Source organism: Hippocampus zosterae, chromosome 20 (assembly GCF_025434085.1).
Source record: "Hippocampus zosterae strain Florida chromosome 20, ASM2543408v3, whole genome shotgun sequence".
Lineage (NCBI taxonomy): Eukaryota > Metazoa > Chordata > Actinopteri > Syngnathiformes > Syngnathidae > Hippocampus > Hippocampus zosterae.
In genome coordinates, this window is record NC_067470.1 from 3098599 (window position 1) to 3119038 (window position 20440).

At 45.3% G+C, this 20440-nt stretch overlaps 4 protein-coding genes across 5 annotated transcripts; 2 read left to right on the plus strand and 2 right to left on the minus strand.

Annotated features, from left to right (window-relative positions):
• Positions 1-475: 475 nt before the first annotated feature.
• Positions 476-4586, minus strand: LOC127593433 (kappa-type opioid receptor-like). Of its 2 annotated transcripts, XM_052054884.1 has the most exons (3): positions 4459-4586; positions 1418-1770; positions 476-1078 (listed from the first exon to the last, which is right to left on the minus strand). In XM_052054884.1, exons 1-3 carry the CDS (start codon positions 4473-4475, stop codon positions 546-548), a joined length of 903 nt encoding a protein of 300 aa, XP_051910844.1. In that variant the 5' UTR covers positions 4476-4586; the 3' UTR covers positions 476-545. The 2 variants fall into 2 exon arrangements, with proteins under 2 accessions (XP_051910844.1, XP_051910843.1); XM_052054883.1 differs by lacking the exon at positions 4459-4586 and having other exon boundaries at positions 1418-1808.
• Positions 4587-12102: 7516 nt separating this feature from the next.
• LOC127593436 (regulator of G-protein signaling 20) lies at positions 12103-15191 on the plus strand. Its single transcript, XM_052054887.1, has 5 exons — positions 12103-12259; positions 12684-12874; positions 13739-13822; positions 13892-14126; positions 14429-15191. Exons 1-5 carry the CDS (start codon positions 12179-12181, stop codon positions 14630-14632), a joined length of 795 nt encoding a protein of 264 aa, XP_051910847.1. The 5' UTR covers positions 12103-12178; the 3' UTR covers positions 14633-15191.
• A 295-nt stretch (positions 15192-15486) lies between these two features.
• Positions 15487-18994, minus strand: lypla1 (lysophospholipase 1). Its single transcript, XM_052054889.1, has 10 exons — positions 18888-18994; positions 17382-17661; positions 17199-17230; positions 16870-16935; positions 16707-16754; positions 16561-16631; positions 16415-16488; positions 16244-16345; positions 16004-16186; positions 15487-15823 (listed from the first exon to the last, which is right to left on the minus strand). Exons 2-10 carry the CDS (start codon positions 17448-17450, stop codon positions 15764-15766), a joined length of 705 nt encoding a protein of 234 aa, XP_051910849.1. The 5' UTR covers positions 17451-17661; positions 18888-18994; the 3' UTR covers positions 15487-15763.
• On the plus strand, positions 17874-19977 carry mrpl15 (mitochondrial ribosomal protein L15). The gene is made up of 4 exons (XM_052054885.1): positions 17874-18079; positions 18435-18592; positions 18931-19096; positions 19385-19977. Exons 1-4 carry the CDS (start codon positions 17975-17977, stop codon positions 19844-19846), a joined length of 891 nt encoding a protein of 296 aa, XP_051910845.1. The 5' UTR covers positions 17874-17974; the 3' UTR covers positions 19847-19977.
• The last annotated feature ends 463 nt before the right edge of the window (positions 19978-20440 follow it).

A 20440-nucleotide genomic window follows, 5' to 3' on the forward strand; every position in this document is an offset into this window, starting at 1 on the left:
ACTCTCTGAAGAAGCGTTTAAAAATTCTTCTCCAGGAAGGCATAGAGGACTGGACTGAGGCTCCTGTTGGTGTAACCCAGAGCATGAAGAAGTTGGCGGCCAAGAGTTCTTGACTCAGCAACTAAAACCCGTGAGTTCCTTCTTATCCGATGAGTCTCCTGGCTCGAACCTGCTTACCAAATCAGATGAGTCATTGCTAACCCGAATCAGATGATCAGATCATCTGAATCTGCAGTCTTTCCAGTGAGTCTGATGATTTGGATCCATGTAGCAGACTCATGGGAAACACCGCAAGTTCCGATTATTTGAACCACTGACTTAAGTTAGTAAGAACTCTAACGATGACTCGGGTCCATCTGAGTCCAGGGTGTTTCTTGTGTTTCAGGTGAGCCCGACAACTCGATTCAATCGACCGAATCATCGGAATCACGCACTCCTCCAAGCAATGACCACCAGGTCTACAGTGCACTGGTGATGTGGGTGAGACCCAAGTCTCGGGAGTCTTCTTTTTCAGCGTGAGAAATGGAGGACAGTTCCACCGCTAGTCATGAGGGCTTACTATTTTCATCCGGGTTCCTCAGGGGTAGGGCAGCCTCCCGCACCGCCTCCGGCGCCGCCTTCCTACTCCTGGACGCCTTCTCGCGCCTGAGCCTTGCTGAGGTGCAGAAGTCCTTGAAGCAACGCTTGAAGTTCTCATCCAGGAAGGCGTAGAGGATGGGGTTAAGGCTACTGTTGGTGTAGCCCAGAGCCACGCAAAAGAAATAGGCGGCCATGATGGCAGTGGTCTCGGGCACGCTGGCCAACGCCTTGATCAGAATGAAGATGTGGATGGGGGTCCAGCACACCACGAAGACGGCCACCACCACCACCACCAGCCGAGTGATGCGGCGCAGGTTTCGATCCTTCACCCGGGAGCCAGAGAGCATGCGGACCGTCTTGAGCCGCAGGAGCATCAGGGAGTAGCACACGGTGATAATCAGAACCGGAACCACAAAGGCGAACACGAACACGCACATCTTCATGAGAGTGTCCCAGTAGACGTACGGCTCGGGGAACTGTAAGGCGCACTCCGTGATGCCTAAAAGGGACAATGGCAGAAACGGACCACAAACAACCAAGCAACGAATCGTCCATCAACTGAAATAGGGAAGAATACAACATCACCCTGGAGTATGAACCTAACGGTCCGTCCCGCAGTAGTAACCGCTTGCGCTTTAGCATTAGCATTAGCATTATTTTGAGTTTGTTTGTGTATTGAACATAAAACTTATACAGTAATAATTTGACAGATAATAAGGCAGATAAAAAAGTACAAAGAAAGAAATCAGTCTTCATTCAACACAGTTATTATGTTCAAGGGAGTAGTAGTTCGGGCTAATTAGCATTAGCCCGAAGGTGGAAATGTGTCACAGCTCACCGAGGTTTGTCTGCGTGTCGCCCAGGACGAAGGCGGGAATGCCGGCGGCCGAGGACAGGATCCAGATGCAAACGTTGATCGCCTTGGCCTTGACGGGGGTACGGAAGTCCAGCGCCTTGACCGGATGGCACACGGCCACGTAGCGGTCCACGCTCATCATGGTGAGCGTGAAGATGCTGGTGAACATGTTGTAGTAGTCGATGGCTATGAAGACCTTGCACACCACCTGACCGAAGGGCCACGTGTTGAGTAGGTAGTCGGTGCTCTGGAAGGGCATGGTGGTGGTCACCAGGGCGTCGGCCAGGGCCAGGTTGAAGATGTAGATGTTGGTGGCTGTTTTCATCTTGGTGTACCTATGACGACACGGAGAGTCGCGCAGAGCCGATAACATCACCGCCGCATGTATTGAACATCAGCCGGCGTCCTGCAAATTTTCCGGATTGGCGGTTCATTGTTATGCATCGTACGCCGGGGAGACCAGTTCCTCCGCTTCGTTCATTGAGGGAAGCGTAATCGCACTAAGTAATTACTTTCTCCTCATTTTACCACGGTTACTGTTTTTTTTTTACAACTAATGAAGGGCACGCTCTAGTGTATGCAGCAAGCGCGGAGAACAAAACAATCTTGAAAATTTACTTTTTCATGACTACCTGAGGCCAAAGCGCTTTGCATATAATTCACCTTAATAGCAGAATGCAAGTAGTTAAATCGTTGATCTCAATCGCTTGCGGGCTCCAGGCAGCAAATGTTTAATTAGTGTGACCGAAAAAGCAGCCGAGTCATCAATAAAACAATTCACTCAATCGCATTTGTCTCGCGTTACCCGCTTTGCTGTTATTTACGCAAGCAGAACTTTTGGTACACTTGGGTAGTATTTTCTCTTTGGCTTATTTTAAATGTAAAGAGTCATTTGTGATCGGATTGACTTGAATCACTGTTACCAGGCTGACTGCAGTGAAGTCGGATAACCGAATCATTTGGAGTCAGTCGGTCCACAAATTCAAAGTCACTCAAATGATTTGAGTTCACAATTTATTTGGCCTCGACTCGAGTCAGTTCACCAAATCACGTGAAGTCCGCAGTGTTTTTGGTTTGTCCTCTAACTTGAGTCAGTCACCAGAGTCAACGGAATCATCCCAGTCCACTGTGATGTCATTGAGTGCTAACTCGTTCCAGAGATCCAAATCCGCTAACTTGAGTCAGTGAATCCCCCCCCCCCCCAGCCCCCCCCTAAAAAGTGCAGTCTCCAATGTTTTTAGTCAGTCACCACCAATGTTAAATCTCTGGAGTCTGCCAATTTGGAAAAGTTCACCCAAATTGTGTGTCTCTGGTGAGTGCGCAAGCTAACTTGAGTTAGCCTTCCGAGTCACCTGAATCATCTGTCGTTTGTCTTTCCAGGAGTCCGCTTCTTGGCCTTGTGTGCTTACCATCGATCGACCAGACCGTTGACACGATCCAGGTGAACAGATTTACAGCCGTTCACGTCTCTTTTCCACTCGTACGCCTCTTAGCAATGTTTAAGTGTTGACCGAAACCAGTGGGTGTACATTTATTAGCGCTTAATAGTCCAGCTTAATTGGTTCAGTTCAATATAGTAAACTAATGACACGCTTCGGAGCGGGACGTCAGCGATCGGGGTCTATGTGACACATTTCTAATACCGCGCCGCGTGTAATCAATGTTTAAAAAACAAAGGCATCGATTGGAAGGTCGACCGCAGCGCTTGTTATCGTCTTGCCGTTTGACTGAAATTGTCCTCTGGTCAGCGAATCACTTTTGATATGAAAAACGTCATGGCCAAATTAAAAAAAAAAAAAAAAAGCCCTACTACACACGGTCATCTTTAAAAAAAAAAAACACCTGACTATACTGTACATGGTCGTCTTTGACCAAAAACACCTTGATCACTTTTGATTCGATGCTCCTTGCTATCTGTAGCAATTTTTTGGACTCAACATCAAAGCGGATTCGCCGCCTCCCACGTGTCGTAAATAAAAAGCCAATATGCTCCATGGAGCAAAAAAAAAATATCATGTTAACCAGGCTGCTGGGTGGTTGTGATTTATGGAAGGTTTGTTATTGCTTCGGTGGGGGCACTTCTCTAGTCGGGCGAGCGGGTGGGACGGAGGGGGGGGGGGGGGGGGAGGTGGGTTCATGGGATTCATCAAACGGACTCGTCGGCGGTCGGGGGCACATATCAACTCGAGCAATCGATCGCAGCGTGTTGTTGTGTGTGCATTTAATGCTGAATTCATGACCTTGTCCAAGTGAAATTCCACAGCAGAGGGAACCGGTCACTTTATTAAGTACGCCCAGTCGTGGAAATCATGCTGCCATCAAAGCGGGACCGAATATTAGGGACACCTGCGAGGTGATGCATGGACGACCACGCGAAGAAACATCAGGTGAGGTCATGTGATTTCTATTCACAGTCACACGCAGGTGCCATAAGCATCACCATTTATGACACGGGGTTATCTATTTTTCACCCAGCGGTTTTAAGGACGCACAGTTTACGCTCCTGTTCACATGGAGAGTTTATTTAAATATATTCATTCATTCATCTTCAGTACCGCTTGATCCTCACTAGGGTCGCGGGGGGTGCTGGAGCCCATCCCAGCCGTCTCCGGGCAATAGGCGGGGGACACCCTGAATCGGTCGCCAGCCAATCGCAGGGCACACATAGACGAACAACCAACCACGCTCACACTCACACCTAGGGACAATTTAGAGCGTCCAATCAGCCTGCTACGCATGTTTTTGGAATGTGGGAGGAAACCGGAGCACCCGGAGAAAACCCACGCAGGCCCGGGGAGAACATGCAAACTCCACACAGGGAGGCCGGAGCTGGAATCGAACCCGGTACCTCTGCACTGTGAAGCCCACGTGCTAACCACTGGACTACCGGGCCGCCCTTATTTAAATATATTTCTCATGAAATTAAAAGGCACTGAAATCCCTCGAGGGACAAGCTCAGTTGTCTCTAATGTCATTTCGTCTGAATAACTGTCATCTCCATCGACCCTAACGCGTCTCCCTACCTGATGATGACATACATGACCAGGCAATTGCCCAGCAAGCCCACCACGAAGACGAGCGAGTAGACGGCGGTGATGATGGGGATGATGGGCGACAAGGCGTCTTGCTCCCAGCCCTCGTCGCCGGCGGCCGCGCTGGCGTTAGCGTCGTCGCGGCTCCACGCCGAAGCGTTGCCGGCTCGCTGCGGCCACGTCTCGAGCGGACCGGCGCTGTCCATCTTCCAAAACGCAAGTAAACTTCTCGTAGGAAAAAAAAAACGCGCCCCACGGGTACGCTCGGCCGGTTCGCGGCAAACTTTGGCGACGGAGAGCAAAAGAACGCGAGGCGCACACTCTGGTCACAGGCGCGCGCACCGCTTACACGATGAGACGCGTGAGCGAGCAGGCGGCACGCAACGACGTGCGCGCGCCCGCGCGCTTGGCTCCTTCGATTAGGTACACCTGCTCGTGACATCCATCGGGAGAAAAAACGACATATCCTCGCGAGATGAGACTTCAGATGAGCGCGCCTGGAAATGACCTGGAGGTATTTATCTTTTTCGACTCCAGGTCATTCCATTGAATACTGTTATCGCCAGTCATTGACACCTAAAGTGGTTTTGCAAGAGATATGCTCACTTATTTTTAATTTTTTTTGTTATAAGTGCACTAAAATGTTTTAGAACACGTAACTTTTGTTATAATGAATCACAATTTCATTCAGTATTTTCGATAGTTAAGCGCAATGGTCAATTTCAAACTGTGGCTTTTGGAATGAAGCCTCCGCGTTGTTTGTGAACACAGAGGCCTACTACATGACTGTATTTCTGTTCTATGGCAATTGTACTCAGTCTTTATTTTTCTTTTTTCTAGGTGTTAACATTTGCAAGCTGCTGTCCGAATGTATGTATGCTGCACATATGCGTGCATTTTTCTCCTTTATTTCCTCACACGTTGGCGAATTTGGTGGCAGGAAGTGCAATTTGACTTTCTCCTCGGGGGATTTCACATTTGCCGCACGGGCACTTAAAGGAGCGTCGGCTTTGAAAGCCCAAAAGCGGCATAAGTAGCGAGCGAGCGAGGCGGCGGTCTGAAATGAACACGCTAATGTACTCTAATGTCTCCATGTCGCCTGCTGTCACATTTCAAAACAGCAAAATGGATTTTGCAAATGCTCCATTTGTACAGAGAACAATGGTGCAGGGTTTTTTTTCCTTCTTCTTCTGGATTCTTGACTCTTGTCACCTGACTTGACTCTCACCAATTTGAGGCTAAAACTTCACTTGAATTGCGCTTCCTGAGACAGCGATTGTCGTGAATGAATTGATCAAATCAGATGTGTGGACAGTTGTTGGTGAAAGTTTATGTGAAAGGCCCCTGTGCAGCTATTTTGGGCTGCAAGTATGCATGCGATGATTTTGCTTGACCTCTGTGTAAAGTCCCTTTTTAAACAGGAAACAGGCTGATGCAAAAGAATGCAAGACCATCCCGGGAGTGATTTTATTATTATTTATTTTTTTGGACCTTTTGTTGTGACTTCAAAGCATAAGCCACGCGGGAATTTGTCTTTTCTTCCCTTGACATCAATGCGTGGTGCAGATTTTACCCCTCGTTTCTTCTTACGCATTATAAGCATGGCACAGCAAAAGAGGCATGGATCATAATGACCCAAGGGCTTACTCGTAGGATGAAAAAAAAAGGACACGAGTGTTTTCTCTCGTCAAGTTGAATGCAGAAGAAAATATTAAATGCTCGCTCATTCATTTTTCTTCTGTGAGTGTGTGTGTGTGTGTGTGCGCGCACGTTGTGAATAATTCAGTAACGCAAGGCGTCTCTCTTCGTCCTGCAGGTTCGGAGGAGCTCATAAGAGCCGATGCCTTCGACTCGATCGTTCATGTCAACTTCCTTCTCTTCACAAGCAGCACCTCGAGGACATATAATACGCATTAACGCTGTTTTTAATATCAATCAGACTGCTTTTAGAAACGGTTTGCTTTCACGTGTGCATGTTACATGGGCACCCACGCTCATACCAATCCCACCTATCGATATCGATCGCACCTCTTTCAGTCACGTGCATCCATCAGACTAACAAACACAATTCTTATCTGATCCGCAGTTGAGCGCTGGTGAAAGAGGACGGCCAACAAACAGCCACCCGCTCTTCCTCCTCACCCTCCTCTTCCTATTCTCCTGCTCCGAATGAGCTGCTTCACCAAAGCGTCATGGGGTGGTGGGGTGGGGACGGAGGGTGAAAAGTCAGAAGAAAGGGGAGAATGGGGGTTATTAAATGTGGGTTGATGATATGAAAGTGTATTGACGTCTGGAATTTTTAAAATTTCTTTTGGCACATTTGTCAATATGAATGGACAATGTTAAGTCACAGTTTGTTGTTATTAATTGAACATTTGTCTCATTTGTCCCGAGGTGTGATTGTGAGCGCCAATCTCTTTGTGTGCCCTGACTGTGAAGAAAATGGCGTTGAGCTTGTCACTTGTTTCACACTTCAGCCTTTGCCAGCTTTCAAATGAGAACCATGAAAAAAAAGGCCTTACTAGGCATGGCTGCTGTTTTTTGGCCCAAAAAGCCTTACTATACATGGTCTTTTTTTTCGGCCAAAAACGCCTTACTGGTCGTTTTTTTCGGCCAAAAAGGCCTTACTATACATGGTCTTTTTTTTCGTCCAAAAACGCCTTACTTTACATGGCCGTTTTTTTTGGTTAAAAACGCCTTACTATACATGGTCTTTTTTTTCGGCTAAAAACGCCTTACTATACATGGTCGTTTTTTTCGGCTAAAAACGCCTTACTATACATGATGGTTTTTTTCGGCTAAAAACGCCTTACTTTACATGGTCGTTTCTTCGGCTAAAAATGACTTACTATACATGGTCGTTTTTTCGGTCAAAAAGGCCTTACTATACATGGTCGTTTTTTTCGGCTAAAAACGCCTTACTATACATGGTGGTTTTTTTCTGTCATTTTTTTCCGACTAAAAATGCCTTACTATACGTGGTCGTTTTTTTCGGCAAAAAACGCCTTACTATACATGGTCGGGTTTTTTCGGCTAAAAATGCCTTACTATACATGGTTGTTTTTTTTCAGCTAAAAATGCCTTACTATACATGGTCGTTTTTTTCGGTCATTTTTTTCTGACTAAAAATGCCTTACTAAACATGGTCTTTTTTTTTTGGCTAAAAATGCCTTACTATACGCGGTCGTTTTTTTCGGCAAAAAACGCCATACTATACATGGTCGGGTTTTTTTCGGCTAAAAATGCCTTACTATACATGGTTGTTTTTTTCGGCTAAAAATGCCTTACTATACATGGTCGTTTTTTTCGGTCATTTTTTTCCGACTAAAAATGCCTTACTATATACATGGTCATTTTTTTCCGATTAAAATGCCTTACTATACATGGTCGTTTTTTTCGGCAAAAAATGCCTTACTATACATGGTCGTTTTTTTCGGCAAAAATCGCCTTACTATACATGGTTGTTTTGGGCTGTAAAAACGCCAAACTATACATGGTCATTTTTTTGTTGTTGTGAAATGTGCCTTCCTATACTTTACCAAAAAACAAAAAAAGCCTGACTAAGCGCTCACATTAAAAAAAAAACATTCTTAGAGGGACAATGTGAAGTGTTCGTGACCCTCCTGGTTGTCGAATGGTTCGTGCGTCCACATTGCATTGCAGAGGTGCAGGGTTTGAATCCATCTCCAGCCTTCCTGGTTTCTCAAAATATGCATGGCTATCCATTTTCTGATCCTGGTTTCATGAACTTCCTGGTAGTCGAATGGTAAGTGGTCGTTTTTTTCGGCTAAAAACGCCTTACTATACATGGTCGTTTTTTTTCGGCTAAAAACGCCTTACTATACATGGTCGGTTTTTTTCGGCTAAAAACGCCTTACTATACATGGTCGGTTTTTTCAGTCGTTTTTTTTTGGCTAAAAACGCCTTACTATACGTGGTCGTTTTTTTCAGTCGTTTTTTCGGCTAAAAACGCCTTACTATACATGGTCGTTTTTTTCAGTCGTTTTTTTTGGCTAAAAACGCCTTACTATACGTGGTCGTTTTTTTCAGTCGTTTTTTTGGGCTAAAAACGCCTTACTATACATGGTCGTTTTTTTGGGCTAAAAACGCCTTACTATACATGGTCGTTTTTTTCGGCTAAAAACGCCTTACTATACGTGGTCGTTTTTTTCGGCTAAAAACGCCTTACTTTACATGGTCGTTTTTTTTCGGGATAAAACGCCTTACTATACATGGTCGTTTTTTTCGGCTAAAAACACCTTACTATACATGGTCGTTTTTTTCGGCTAAAAACACCTTACTATACATGGTCGTTTTTTTCAGTCAATTTTTTCGGCTAAAAAAAGCTTACTATACATGGTCGTTTTTTTCGGCTAAAAACGCCTTACTATACATGGTCGTTTTTTTCGGCTAAAAACGCCTTACTGTACATGGTCGTTTTTTTCGGCTAAAAACGCCTTACTATACGTGGTCGTTTTTTTCGGCTAAAACGCCTTACTGTACATGGTCGTTTTTTTCGGCTAAAAACGCCTTACTATACGTGGTCGTTTTTTTCGGCTAAAAACGCCTTACTATACATGGTCGTTTTTTTCAGCTAAAAACGCCTTACTATACATGGTCGTTTTTTTCAGCTAAAAACGCCTTACTATACATAGTCATTTTTTTCAGCTAAAAACGCCTTACTATACATGGTCGTTTTTTTCAGCTAAAAACGCCTTACTATACATGTTCGGGTTTTTTTTCGGCTAAAAACGCCTTACTATACATGGTCGTTTTTTTTCGGCTAAAAACGGCTTCCTATACATGTTCGGGTTTTTTTTCGGCTAAAAACGCCTTACTATACATGGTCGTTTTTTTTCGGCTAAAAACGTCTTACTATACATGGTTGTTTTTTTCGGCTAAAAATGCCTTACTATACATGGTCGTTTTTTTCGGTCATTTTTTTCCGACTAAAAATGCCTTACTATATACATGGTCATTTTTTTCCGATTAAAATGCCTTACTATACATGGTCGTTTTTTTCGGCAAAAAATGCCTTACTATACATGGTCGTTTTTTTCGGCAAAAAATGCCTTACTATACATGGTCGGTTTTTTCGGCTAAAAACGCCTTACTATACATGGTCGTTTTTTTCGGCTAAAAACGCCTTACTATACATGGTGGTTTTTTTCGGCTAAAAACGCCTTACTTTACATGGTCGTTTCTTCGGCTAAAAATGACTTACTATACATGGTCGTTTTTTCGGTCAAAAAGGCCTTACTATACATGGTCGTTTTTTTCGGCTAAAAACGCCTTACTATACATGGTGGTTTTTTTCTGTCATTTTTTTCCGACTAAAAATGCCTTACTATACGTGGTCGTTTTTTTCGGCAAAAAACGCCTTACTATACATGGTCGGGTTTTTTCGGCTAAAAATGCCTTACTATACATGGTTGTTTTTTTTCAGCTAAAAATGCCTTACTATACATGGTCGTTTTTTTCGGTCATTTTTTTCTGACTAAAAATGCCTTACTAAACATGGTCTTTTTTTTTGGCTAAAAATGCCTTACTATACGCGGTCGTTTTTTTCGGCAAAAAACGCCATACTATACATGGTCGGGTTTTTTTCGGCTAAAAATGCCTTACTATACATGGTTGTTTTTTTCGGCTAAAAACGCCTTACTTTACATGGTCGTTTCTTCGGCTAAAAATGACTTACTATACATGGTCGTTTTTTCGGTCAAAAAGGCCTTACTATACATGGTCGTTTTTTTCGGCTAAAAACGCCTTACTATACATGGTGGTTTTTTTCTGTCATTTTTTTCCGACTAAAAATGCCTTACTATACGTGGTCGTTTTTTTCGGCAAAAAACGCCTTACTATACATGGTCGGGTTTTTTCGGCTAAAAATGCCTTACTATACATGGTTGTTTTTTTTCAGCTAAAAATGCCTTACTATACATGGTCGTTTTTTTCGGTCATTTTTTTCTGACTAAAAATGCCTTACTAAACATGGTCTTTTTTTTTGGCTAAAAATGCCTTACTATACGCGGTCGTTTTTTTCGGCAAAAAACGCCATACTATACATGGTCGGGTTTTTTTCGGCTAAAAATGCCTTACTATACATGGTTGTTTTTTTCGGCTAAAAATGCCTTACTATACATGGTCGTTTTTTTCGGTCATTTTTTTCCGACTAAAAATGCCTTACTATATACATGGTCATTTTTTTCCGATTAAAATGCCTTACTATACATGGTCGTTTTTTTCGGCAAAAAATGCCTTACTATACATGGTCGTTTTTTTCGGCAAAAAATGCCTTACTATACATGGTCGGTTTTTTCGGCTAAAAACGCCTTACTATACATGGTCGTTTTTTTCGGCTAAAAACGCCTTACTATACGTGGTCGTTTTTTTCGGCTAAAAACGCCTTACTTTACATGGTCGTTTTTTTTCGGGATAAAACGCCTTACTATACATGGTCGTTTTTTTCGGCTAAAAACACCTTACTATACATGGTCGTTTTTTTCAGTCAATTTTTTCGGCTAAAAAAAGCTTACTATACATGGTCGTTTTTTTCGGCTAAAACGCCTTACTATACATGGTCGTTTTTTTCGGCTAAAAACGCCTTACTGTACATGGTCGTTTTTTTCGGCTAAAAACGCCTTACTATACGTGGTCGTTTTTTTCGGCTAAAACGCCTTACTGTACATGGTCGTTTTTTTCAGCTAAAAACGCCTTACTATACATAGTCATTTTTTTCGGCTAAAAACGCCTTACGGTCAATTTTTTCGGCTAAAAACGGCTTCCTATACATGTTCGTTTTTTTTTCGGCTAAAAACGCCTTACTATACATGGTCGTTTTTTTCGGCTAAAAACACCTTACTATACATGGTTGTTTTTTTCGGCTAAAAATGCCTTACTATACATGGTCGTTTTTTTCGGTCATTTTTTTCCGACTAAAAATGCCTTACTATATACATGGTCATTTTTTTCCGATTAAAATGCCTTACTATACATGGTCGTTTTTTTCGGCAAAAAATGCCTTACTATACATGGTCGTTTTTTTCGGCTAAAAACGCCTTACTATACATGGTCGTTTTTTTCGGCTAAAAACGCCTTACGGTCAATTTTTTCGGCTAAAAACGGCTTCCTATACATGTTCGTTTTTTTTCGGCTAAAAACGCCTTACTATACATGGTCGTTTTTTTCAGTCAATTTTTTCGGCTAAAAAAAGCTTACTATACATGGTCGTTTTTTTCGGCTAAAAACTTCTTACTATACATGGTCGTTTTTTTCGGCTAAAAACGCCTTAGTATACATGGTTGTTTTTTTGGGACTAAAAATGCCTTACTATATATACCTGGTCCTTTTTTTGGGCCCCAAACGCCTTAATTTCTTCCATTTCTTAGTTAAAAAAAGGTGCACAACGCTCCACATGACATCTGTCTCGATCGTATGCCATTGAACCGTCGTGATTAAGTCGCAGCCAATTTTGGGCGAGGAGCTTTGCTCCTCTCTGCCGGCCATCTAAGTATTGCGGCTCAACAGCACAACAAGGAGCTCAAACGCCCCCCCATCCACACACACACACAAACACGTTCTATCTTTTGTTGTGCTGCACCGTCTATGAAAATGAAATGGTCATAGTCATCAGATTTTTTTATACGTCAGTTAAATTATATTGAGGTAACTGGAGAGCCTTAAAAAGAAAATATCCTGCTCCCGTTTGCGCATGCGCGTCTGCCCCTTCAAAACCACCTTCCTCCCCCGCTGCAAAAAACAGCACCTGCATTCTGGCATTCATGGTGAAACAGTGAGTATATGCGAGGAGGGCTATGTTTGCTACATTTAGTTTGTTTGTACATTGGGAGGGGGGCGCTTAATTAAAGGAGGATTGAATGCTTGTTTTTTCCTGTGTAGATCGGTGCGAATGCAACATCCAAAGCCAGGCTGCAGGGTTACTTGTATTTGCATGCAAGGCGAATGCGCAGAACGAGCGTTTAGAATGCAAATACTCCGAGCGTTTAAAATGCTAATGCTGGTGCTTTTACACGGCGACGTGCATGTCGTGCATGTCATGAGGAGGCGCAGATGGATGCTGCCTTGTCGCCAGATTGAGTGACGAAGAGGAGGCTGCATCCATTCATTGAAGGAAAGGGTTGGGGGGGGGGCGTGCAGATGTGACTAATATTGCACGGACGTCGGAGAGAGTTAATTGTGGCGTTGCCCGCACGCAGTTCACGGGCTCGGAGCGGCCGGAGATGCGCAAGAGGCAGCAGATGCAGGTGCACCAGGAAGCCGCCGCCGCCGCCGCCTGCCTGCACGCCCGACACGGCCGCCACGCCATGGCCGACGCCCCCGCCAACGCCCCCGGAAACGCCTCCAACGCTTGCTGCTTCTGCTGGTGCTGCTGTTGCAGTTGCTCCTGGTAACCTTAAAAAAATAATTTTAAAAAAACGGGGGTTGGCCATTCTGGAACGAGGACAAAAGTTAATGAAACGTTCATTTGGAATACTATTTGAACTAAAATTAGGCAATATTTTTTTATTCTTCAACCTTGACAAATTCAGGCGAAGTAACCTCGAACACATTTTCATTTGCAAACGTCATGGCTGAATAGGCACGTGGCAAAGACAAAGACAAAGATATATTTCATGAATGTGTTTGAAAAAAAACAAAAGGATATATTTCATGAATGTGTTTGAAATTTTGAGGCGTGATGTGTTTTTTTTAATCATGGAGCACTTACCTCCGTCCTTGAGGCACGTCTGCGTCATCGGTTTCGGTCCCACCTTAATTGGTGTGTCGTTCCCAAGCGGGGCGGCAAAACCAATTAGGGGCTGGTGTCAGGTGCTGTGAACACTTTAATGACATGCCTTCGAGCTATTTACTCAGCGCAGGCGTTCCCTCTGGAACGACGTACGACGACTGTTACCACCGACGAATTGGCCGATTGATGGAGACGGAGCGCGCCCTCGACCTTCTTCTGGGGTTCTGAATAGGCGTGAAATGCTCTCGGACTTCATAATCGGGAATCAACGGGTTGGCATCCGCGCACAATGTTGTGAGCCAAGGAATCCGTGGCCCCCTTTTCCCGTTTTTTTTTTTGGTGGGCATCTCCACAAGATTCACAGGCTTAGCCTTTCTAATGGCCCGTCCATCATCTACAAGGGCAACTAACCCCAAACAATGGAGTAGGGGCGCCCCCGAATGTTCCCACATTGAAGTCAAAAGTGAAATTCTGCCATCATTGGACAACCGGCAAGGGTGACAAACTTTTCCTTTCTTCCAGTTTAACTGTTCGGGGTGAAGACGAGACAATCCAGAGGTCGACTTGCGATCGCAGGATGGACGCTGCAAACAACTGTGAAGAGAGGTAAGAGCCACTTGGGGAGTAGACATGCGCCTCACGGGGTCATCTGAGGGCCATTTTGTCGTGCGGAAGACCCAAACCCACCCTGGAGGACGCTCGGTCCTGGACGACGTCCTTCGAGAAGGTGATGAAGAGCGCGGCGGGCCGCGGCTGCTTCCGCCAGTTCCTGCGCACCGAGTTCAGCGAGGAGAACATGATGTTCTGGCTAGCCTGCGAGGAACTCAAGAAAGAGACCAACAAGACGGTGGTGGAGGAGAAAGTGCGGCAAATATACGAGGACTTCATCTCCATCCTCTCCCCGAAGGAGGTAAAGAAACCCTAACTCGTAACGCTGCAGCGTTACGATGGTGATGTCACGGATCATGTTACATGTTTTCTGTAAATGGCTCCATCTAGTGTTGAAACTGAGAAGCGCCATCTGCAACTATATTTGCAGAATTTGCTGCGGGCCAATAAAAACAAACCCGTGGGCCGCAGTTGGCCCGCGGGCCGTAGTTTGGACTGTGCCGAAGCCATGGACGATGATGTACCAGGGTCCATTGTTGCAATAAGACCTCAGACGGGAGACGTTGCTGACAATTGACGAGACGGCTCTCGGTTTCCCCACAGGTGAGCCTGGACTCGCGCGTGCGCGAGATGATCAACCGCAACATGCTGGAGCCCACCTCGCACACCTTCGACGACGCCCAGCAGCAGATCTACACGCTGATGCAGAGAGACTCGTACCCGCGCTACATCAACTCGGCCGCCTACACCGATTTGCTCAAGAGTCTGGAGGAGCCTCTGCCGGCGCCGCCACTCCCAAAGCCATAGAAGACTCACCATTAGCTTAAATGAAGAAAAAAAAATGGCGGCACGTGTCCTGATGAAGTTCTAGTTGTACATCCCGCAAACCCCTGCTTGCCCACAAATGTCTATTTTTCTACACTCCTTTGCGCTTTACGTTGCACTTTTCTAACTCGTTTCCGGGAGAGGCCGCCATTCTTCGCTATCTTTTAGCAATTTAGAAGACGGAGTGTGCCTTTTGGGACAACACCTTCCACGCGGGGGACACTTTTCCAGGACATCCCGACAGGTGCCACATGACTTTGGTGCTGTTCAGCTTTTTTCTCCAGCTTACATTTCTCGAATATAATAATACAGATGATCCGTCTTATCTGGACAGAGAGATACCTATAAATAGCAATATATACTGTAGTTAGTTCGATCTATGTAGTTCCATCTGTTGATATACAGTATAGGCCGCGCATCTCGATACTGTGATCTGCGGAGAGGAAAGGCGACGTAAAGAAACGCGGCCGCCGCTATAGTTGTAGTGTATCGGGGTGAAATGTTTGTGTGAAAGCATTGAAATAAAAAGCACAATCGTGTCGTTTCGATTGACACATTTCATATCGGTAAAAAACTGCTTTCAGTCAATAAGGTATCAAAAATTGTTGTTTTGGGGATTTAAATGTAATTTCTTTTTCAGTCATTTTTTTAAGCATGTTAACACCGAGTCAAACTGAAGGGTTGCGGTTTCTAATATCAAAATAAAGAGAATCGGTCAACTTCAAATAAGCCTAAACAACGCATTGGCAAATATGGATTTAAATGATCTACTTAACAGATAGTGAGCTGCAACGCAATTTCTTTTAGCAATATAATAATTGTTTAAAAAAAAAAGAAAACGATAACAGGCCATTTATTGTGCATGAAAAGTGCAGCTCCACATACCATGGAAGACAAAATGGCTTTTTTTGCGTCACAATCAAGCAACTGATGCCACTCTACTGTAACTACCGCTCCGTGGCGGACGGGCGAGATGGGACCAACCTCACCCGGAGCACTACGTGAAGTGATCCCGCACACCTCTTTAAGCACTAGCGCAGCGGCGGAGGCGCGTTTGTTTTCATCAAGTGTCCTCAGGCCGAGTCACACTGGAGGAGGCGGCGGCGGCGGCGTTCATTCGTTGCTGACGGCGGGCAGCTGCTTCTCAATGAATCGCTTGATGTCCACCATTTCCTGCACACAAACACCATCGGCGCATAATATGGTGGCCAGCTTACGTTTTTTAACAATAATAGGAACTTTTTGAGTGAGCTGATTTTTGTGAACAAGTGGACAAAATGAGCACCCCCCCCCCCACCCCCCACAGCATTTCGGTTGCCCATCCCTGGACTACAGGATACATTTGGTGCGGACCTCTGGACAGGCGCTGTGGGGCAGGCCAGGATACGCCTTGAAGATGACCTTCTCGGGCCCCAAGAGGCTCCTCAGCTTTTCGGCAGTGCGAGTGCCAAAAGAGAACGGCACCAGCGGGTCGGCCTCGCCGTGGCACTGCAGCACCGTCACGTCCTTGTTGGTGTCAGCGCCGCCCGCCGCCGCCTACGGGAGAGCCGTTAGGAGAAGGACGCGTTCATTGAAAAAAACGCGCGTGTCCACCTGAGGGAAGGCGTTGCGCAGAGGAAGCCAGCAGCTGAGGGCAACCACCCCGGCCAGCTTCTGCTGGCTGGTCAGAGCCGTGTAGAGCGACAAGGCACCGCCCTGTGGTCGAAATTGGCAAATGCGTCAACTCCGGCGGTTTTCAAAACATCATTTTTGTTTCATACTGACCTGTGAGAATCCACCCAGGATGATTCTATGGGAGGGAATGCCATTCTTCACTTCCTGGTCAATCATGGTTTTAACTGAGGGTGAAGGTGAAGTACGTGATTCCTTGAATGCAACGCGATAACATCACTTTGAAGGAATGGACGCACGGTTGTCTGACGCTCTCTTGATGCCGGACTCGTCTTCTTCCGCATTTGGACTCAAGTTGTAAATGTCGAACCTGAACACAACCGTGGAAATGTGACTCTTTTTACATGCAAACGTGCATTTCATATACTCGTGTGCATCCACTTACCAGGAAGGCATGGACATTCGCATGTTTAAGGTGACAGGCATGGTTGGGCTGCAGATTAAAATAATAACAACATTAAAACTGAACAAAGTGTCACCATGACAAATATAGTGAGAAAAGAAAAAAAATGGTGTCAAGTTGCATGCTAATTTCGAAACAAACATACGCATGTGGACAAATGTACTTGACGTGTGGAATCCTGATGCCACCAAATGCTTCTGCCCAGCCATGACTGCGGGAGGGGGGGGGGGGGGACCATAAAATGCTTTAAATCTAATCAAACATGTACACAGTAATTACACAGTACACTTTTTAGAAAACACATTCACATAGCACAGTTTCAGACATTTATTTGAGTTGTGTTCTGCTGTTGTTTTTTTTTAGAAATGTTGTAGCGACATTCGAATCTTTGCTGCACATAGCAATAATCTATATGCATGATATTGTGCTGCTGAGAGTGCAACGAAGATGAAAACTGAAAAAAAGGTGACCTACCCCGTGTCACCGAGGCCATGCAGAAAGATCACCTGCAAAGGTTTGCAATGACAACAATTTAGTTGAAGGCTAAATGCCTGTTGGGTTGCTGCTTCTGCTGCAAATAGGCGAGTTTAAGATGATGAAAACAGCAGAAGGCTGCATGTGCTGCAAATCCCAAACTAGTGGGGATTATCGACTCACCGCCGCAGTGGCTTTGCGGGCAGCAGGCACGATGGCAGGTAGAGGCGCCGACATGTTATTACCGCACATACAACAACGCGACGTACCCGTGAAGAAGCCGATTATTAAACCAAATATGGAAGCGAAATGTCAAGGTGCTTGATGGGAAAAAAAGCACTACAGATTTCCTGCGTTTGTTGAAAACACCACACACAATGCAAAAACTATCACGCGAATCACACTACTTACGACGTCGGGGGAGGGCACAGAAAGTCCCGCCTTTTCCACTTTATGATTGGCTCTGCCGTAGAAAGACAAGACCCCGATTGGTTCTTTGAAACACCAGTCTTTTACCTCACCGTAAAGCCAGATGATGAGACGCTTTGAAAACTACTTTAAGAGTTAAACGTGATTAAAATGTATTTTTAGAGCTTTGAAATTGTTTTTCCGGACGTTGTTTTTGTTTTTCCTAACGTTGATTTATTGCGAGGTACAATCACTTCCTGAGTTACGCCCACCCTCGTCACGTGATCCGGGTTGTCCTTGGCTGCAGGAAGGAAGGGCCGCCAAGTTTGGACGGAACCATGTGAAATGAACTCCGGAGCATCGTAACAATGTCTTTCCCTCACAAAATCGGCGGCAAAGCTTTCGAAGCCTTGCGTAATATGCCGCGCATAAGCTTGGAAAACCTCAGACCCGAACCCGGCGCCACGCATCACGTACGGTTCCATTTGTTTTTGCACCGTAAATGCCAACTAACTGGCTAGCGCGGCTAATGCTAACAACAGTAATAATAATAATAATACATCACATTTGTAAGCGCCTTTCACAACACTCAAGGACACTGTACAGCCAAGACCAATAGTAAAACACAGATAAAATAATAAATAAAGAAAGAAAGATTTAAGGCGGGTAGGCAAGTCTGAATAGGAGTCTGACCGTCATCGTCGGCTAACTAGTTAGCTTAGCTAATGCTAACCGGTCTCTTGACTGCCAAAATCGGCTAGTAGGTTGGCTCGCGAGGCTCGCCCCGTTCCGCTCCCTGGAATTGTTTCGTCTTTGTTATATTTTTAGGAGAAACGTCGTGGCAGAGGGCAGCACGGCGGCAACCGTAGCGGACGGGGACACAAGGGAGAGCGGCAGCGAGGCAATCGCCCTCGGCTCGGATTCGAAGGCGGACAGACGCCCTTCTATCTGGTCATCCCTAAATATGGTTACAATGAAGGCCACAGGTACTGCATGCATGCATATAAAAAATACAGATTCGAGTATTTCCTCAGAAACTGGATGGATTAGATACTCACCTGCAGACTTCCATGCTTACAGTAAAAAAACACCGTGGTGTGATTGCTTCCGATTAAATTTAAGAGCACAACAATTATAAACATAGAAAATATTGATTTAATATTATAATAAATAATTCCTGTGGCTGCTACTGCAAAAAGGTCCCTCCAACAGTCTCCAATTGCAATGCAAAATCCTCGTTGGAGACATGAAATCACCCCAGCAAATCACATGGTGACCAACCTGTTGTGTTTTGGCTGTCCCATGTGCTTCTGTGCCCCTTCAGCCGTCGTCCTCAGTACCAGCCACTGTCCCTGAGGCGCCTTCAATACCTCATCGACTTGGGCCGCGTGGACCCGGAGCGGCCCATCGACCTGACGCAGCTGGTCAACGGGCGCGGCGTTACTGTGCAGCCGCTCAAGAGGGACTTTGGCGTGCAGCTGGTGGACGACGTAGGTTCCGCGCACGCTGCACTTCTATTACCTTGGCTGGGGAGGAGAGACCAGATGACAAATGTTCAGATTATTATTATTTTTTAATAATTTAATAAAATGACAGAATTGTTGTTTGTGTAGAAAGAGGGAGATGGATACGTATAAAGATTTGCTGAATTAATTGGTCAAGAAATCAAAGTGAATATTAATTTCAATGCAAGCATTTTTAAAAATTGTTTGAGACTTTGTAGCCCGCCAGCAGATGTCACCGTTCACAACGCCTCACATGCCCTTCTGTATTTACAGGGTGCCGACTTGTTCTCGGCCAAAGTGAATATCGAGGTCCAGCGCGCATCCGAGAAAGCCATCGCCGCCGTGGAGAGGAATGGCGGCGTGGTGACCAGCGCGTTCTACGACCCCATCAGCCTGGCTATCCTCATCAAACCCGTGCCCTTCTTCCAGCGCGGCCAACCCATCCCGAGACGCATGCTGCCCGGTGAGGAACTGCTCCCCTACTACGTGGACCCTAACAATCGCGGCTACCTGGCAAACCCTGACGATATCCAGCAGGCACGCCTCGCCCTGGCACTCAAGTACGGCTACGTACTGCCGGACATTTCCCGAGACCGACTGTATGATATGCTTGCTGCGCGCAAGGACGTGCGGCAACTCTTCTTTGGACTCGCACCAGGCTGGATAGTCAACATGGCCGAAAAGAAAATCCTCAAGCCTTCAGATGAGAAGCTACTGAAATACTATGCATCCTAGTGGACGTTTGTGAATTGCAAGCTCGAGTAGTCCAAATAATTTGCAATAAATTGTCATGTCATTTGTGAACATTCATCCAATGCATAATTTGAATAAATCAAATGTGTCATGGCAGTACAGTCGTTCACAAAGTGTGTTCATGGGCTCCATCTAGTGGTATGCAAGAGTATTACTGGTTAAGTGTTCAAACTGGCCGATGGCATTGTATACAACTTTAAAAGAATGCGAAAAAAAAGCCAACAGATTTCAATTTGGGGAACCTAAGGGAGCCTTGCTGCTCATGACAAAATGTCTTGGAATCAATTCATGCATTCCGGGAACGGAATGAAGGGGAAAACGGTCACGAGTGCAACAGGTGAGCAAGGAGGAAATCAAGACGAGTGGAAAGAATGAAAACAGGAAACAGATGCCAGTGACGTGTGCTACTTCCAACTTAAAAAATGAGTCACAAGACGGATGCCAGCTGTATCCCGCGTCACACGCTTCTTCGTGAACGTCTTTTTGGGAACACAATTGGACGTACGGCCTGATACATACTGCGTGTGTGTATATTTTCCATGATGAGAATCTCTTCAAAAATCCTACTGATGCACG

Bases quoted from the DNA above. Each gene is read 5' to 3' on its own strand.
- LOC127593433 (XM_052054883.1), bottom strand. From the start codon at position 1,808: ATGTTATCGGCTCTGCGCGACTCTCCGTGTCGTCATAGGTACACCAAG. The intron at 1,079-1,417 runs GTGAGCTGTGAC...TGTCCCTTTTAG, and splicing joins CGACACGCAGACAAACCTCG to GCATCACGGAGTGCGCCTTA.
- LOC127593436 (XM_052054887.1), top strand. From the start codon at position 12,179: ATGCGCGTCTGCCCCTTCAAAACCACCTTCCTCCCCCGCTGCAAAAAA. The intron at 12,260-12,683 runs GTGAGTATATGC...GCCCGCACGCAG, and splicing joins CTGGCATTCATGGTGAAACA to TTCACGGGCTCGGAGCGGCC. The intron at 13,823-13,891 runs GTAAGAGCCACT...GTCGTGCGGAAG, and splicing joins GCAAACAACTGTGAAGAGAG to ACCCAAACCCACCCTGGAGG.
- lypla1 (XM_052054889.1), bottom strand. From the start codon at position 17,450: ATGTGCGGTAATAACATGTCGGCGCCTCTACCTGCCATCGTGCCTGCT. The intron at 17,231-17,381 runs GTGAGTCGATAA...AAACCTTTGCAG, and splicing joins CCCGCAAAGCCACTGCGGCG to GTGATCTTTCTGCATGGCCT. The intron at 15,824-16,003 runs GTCCGCACCAAA...GTTTGTGTGCAG, and splicing joins CCCACAGCGCCTGTCCAGAG to GAAATGGTGGACATCAAGCG.
- mrpl15 (XM_052054885.1), top strand. From the start codon at position 17,975: ATGTCTTTCCCTCACAAAATCGGCGGCAAAGCTTTCGAAGCCTTGCGT. The intron at 18,080-18,434 runs GTACGGTTCCAT...TTATATTTTTAG, and splicing joins AACCCGGCGCCACGCATCAC to GAGAAACGTCGTGGCAGAGG. The intron at 19,097-19,384 runs GTAGGTTCCGCG...CTGTATTTACAG, and splicing joins GCGTGCAGCTGGTGGACGAC to GGTGCCGACTTGTTCTCGGC.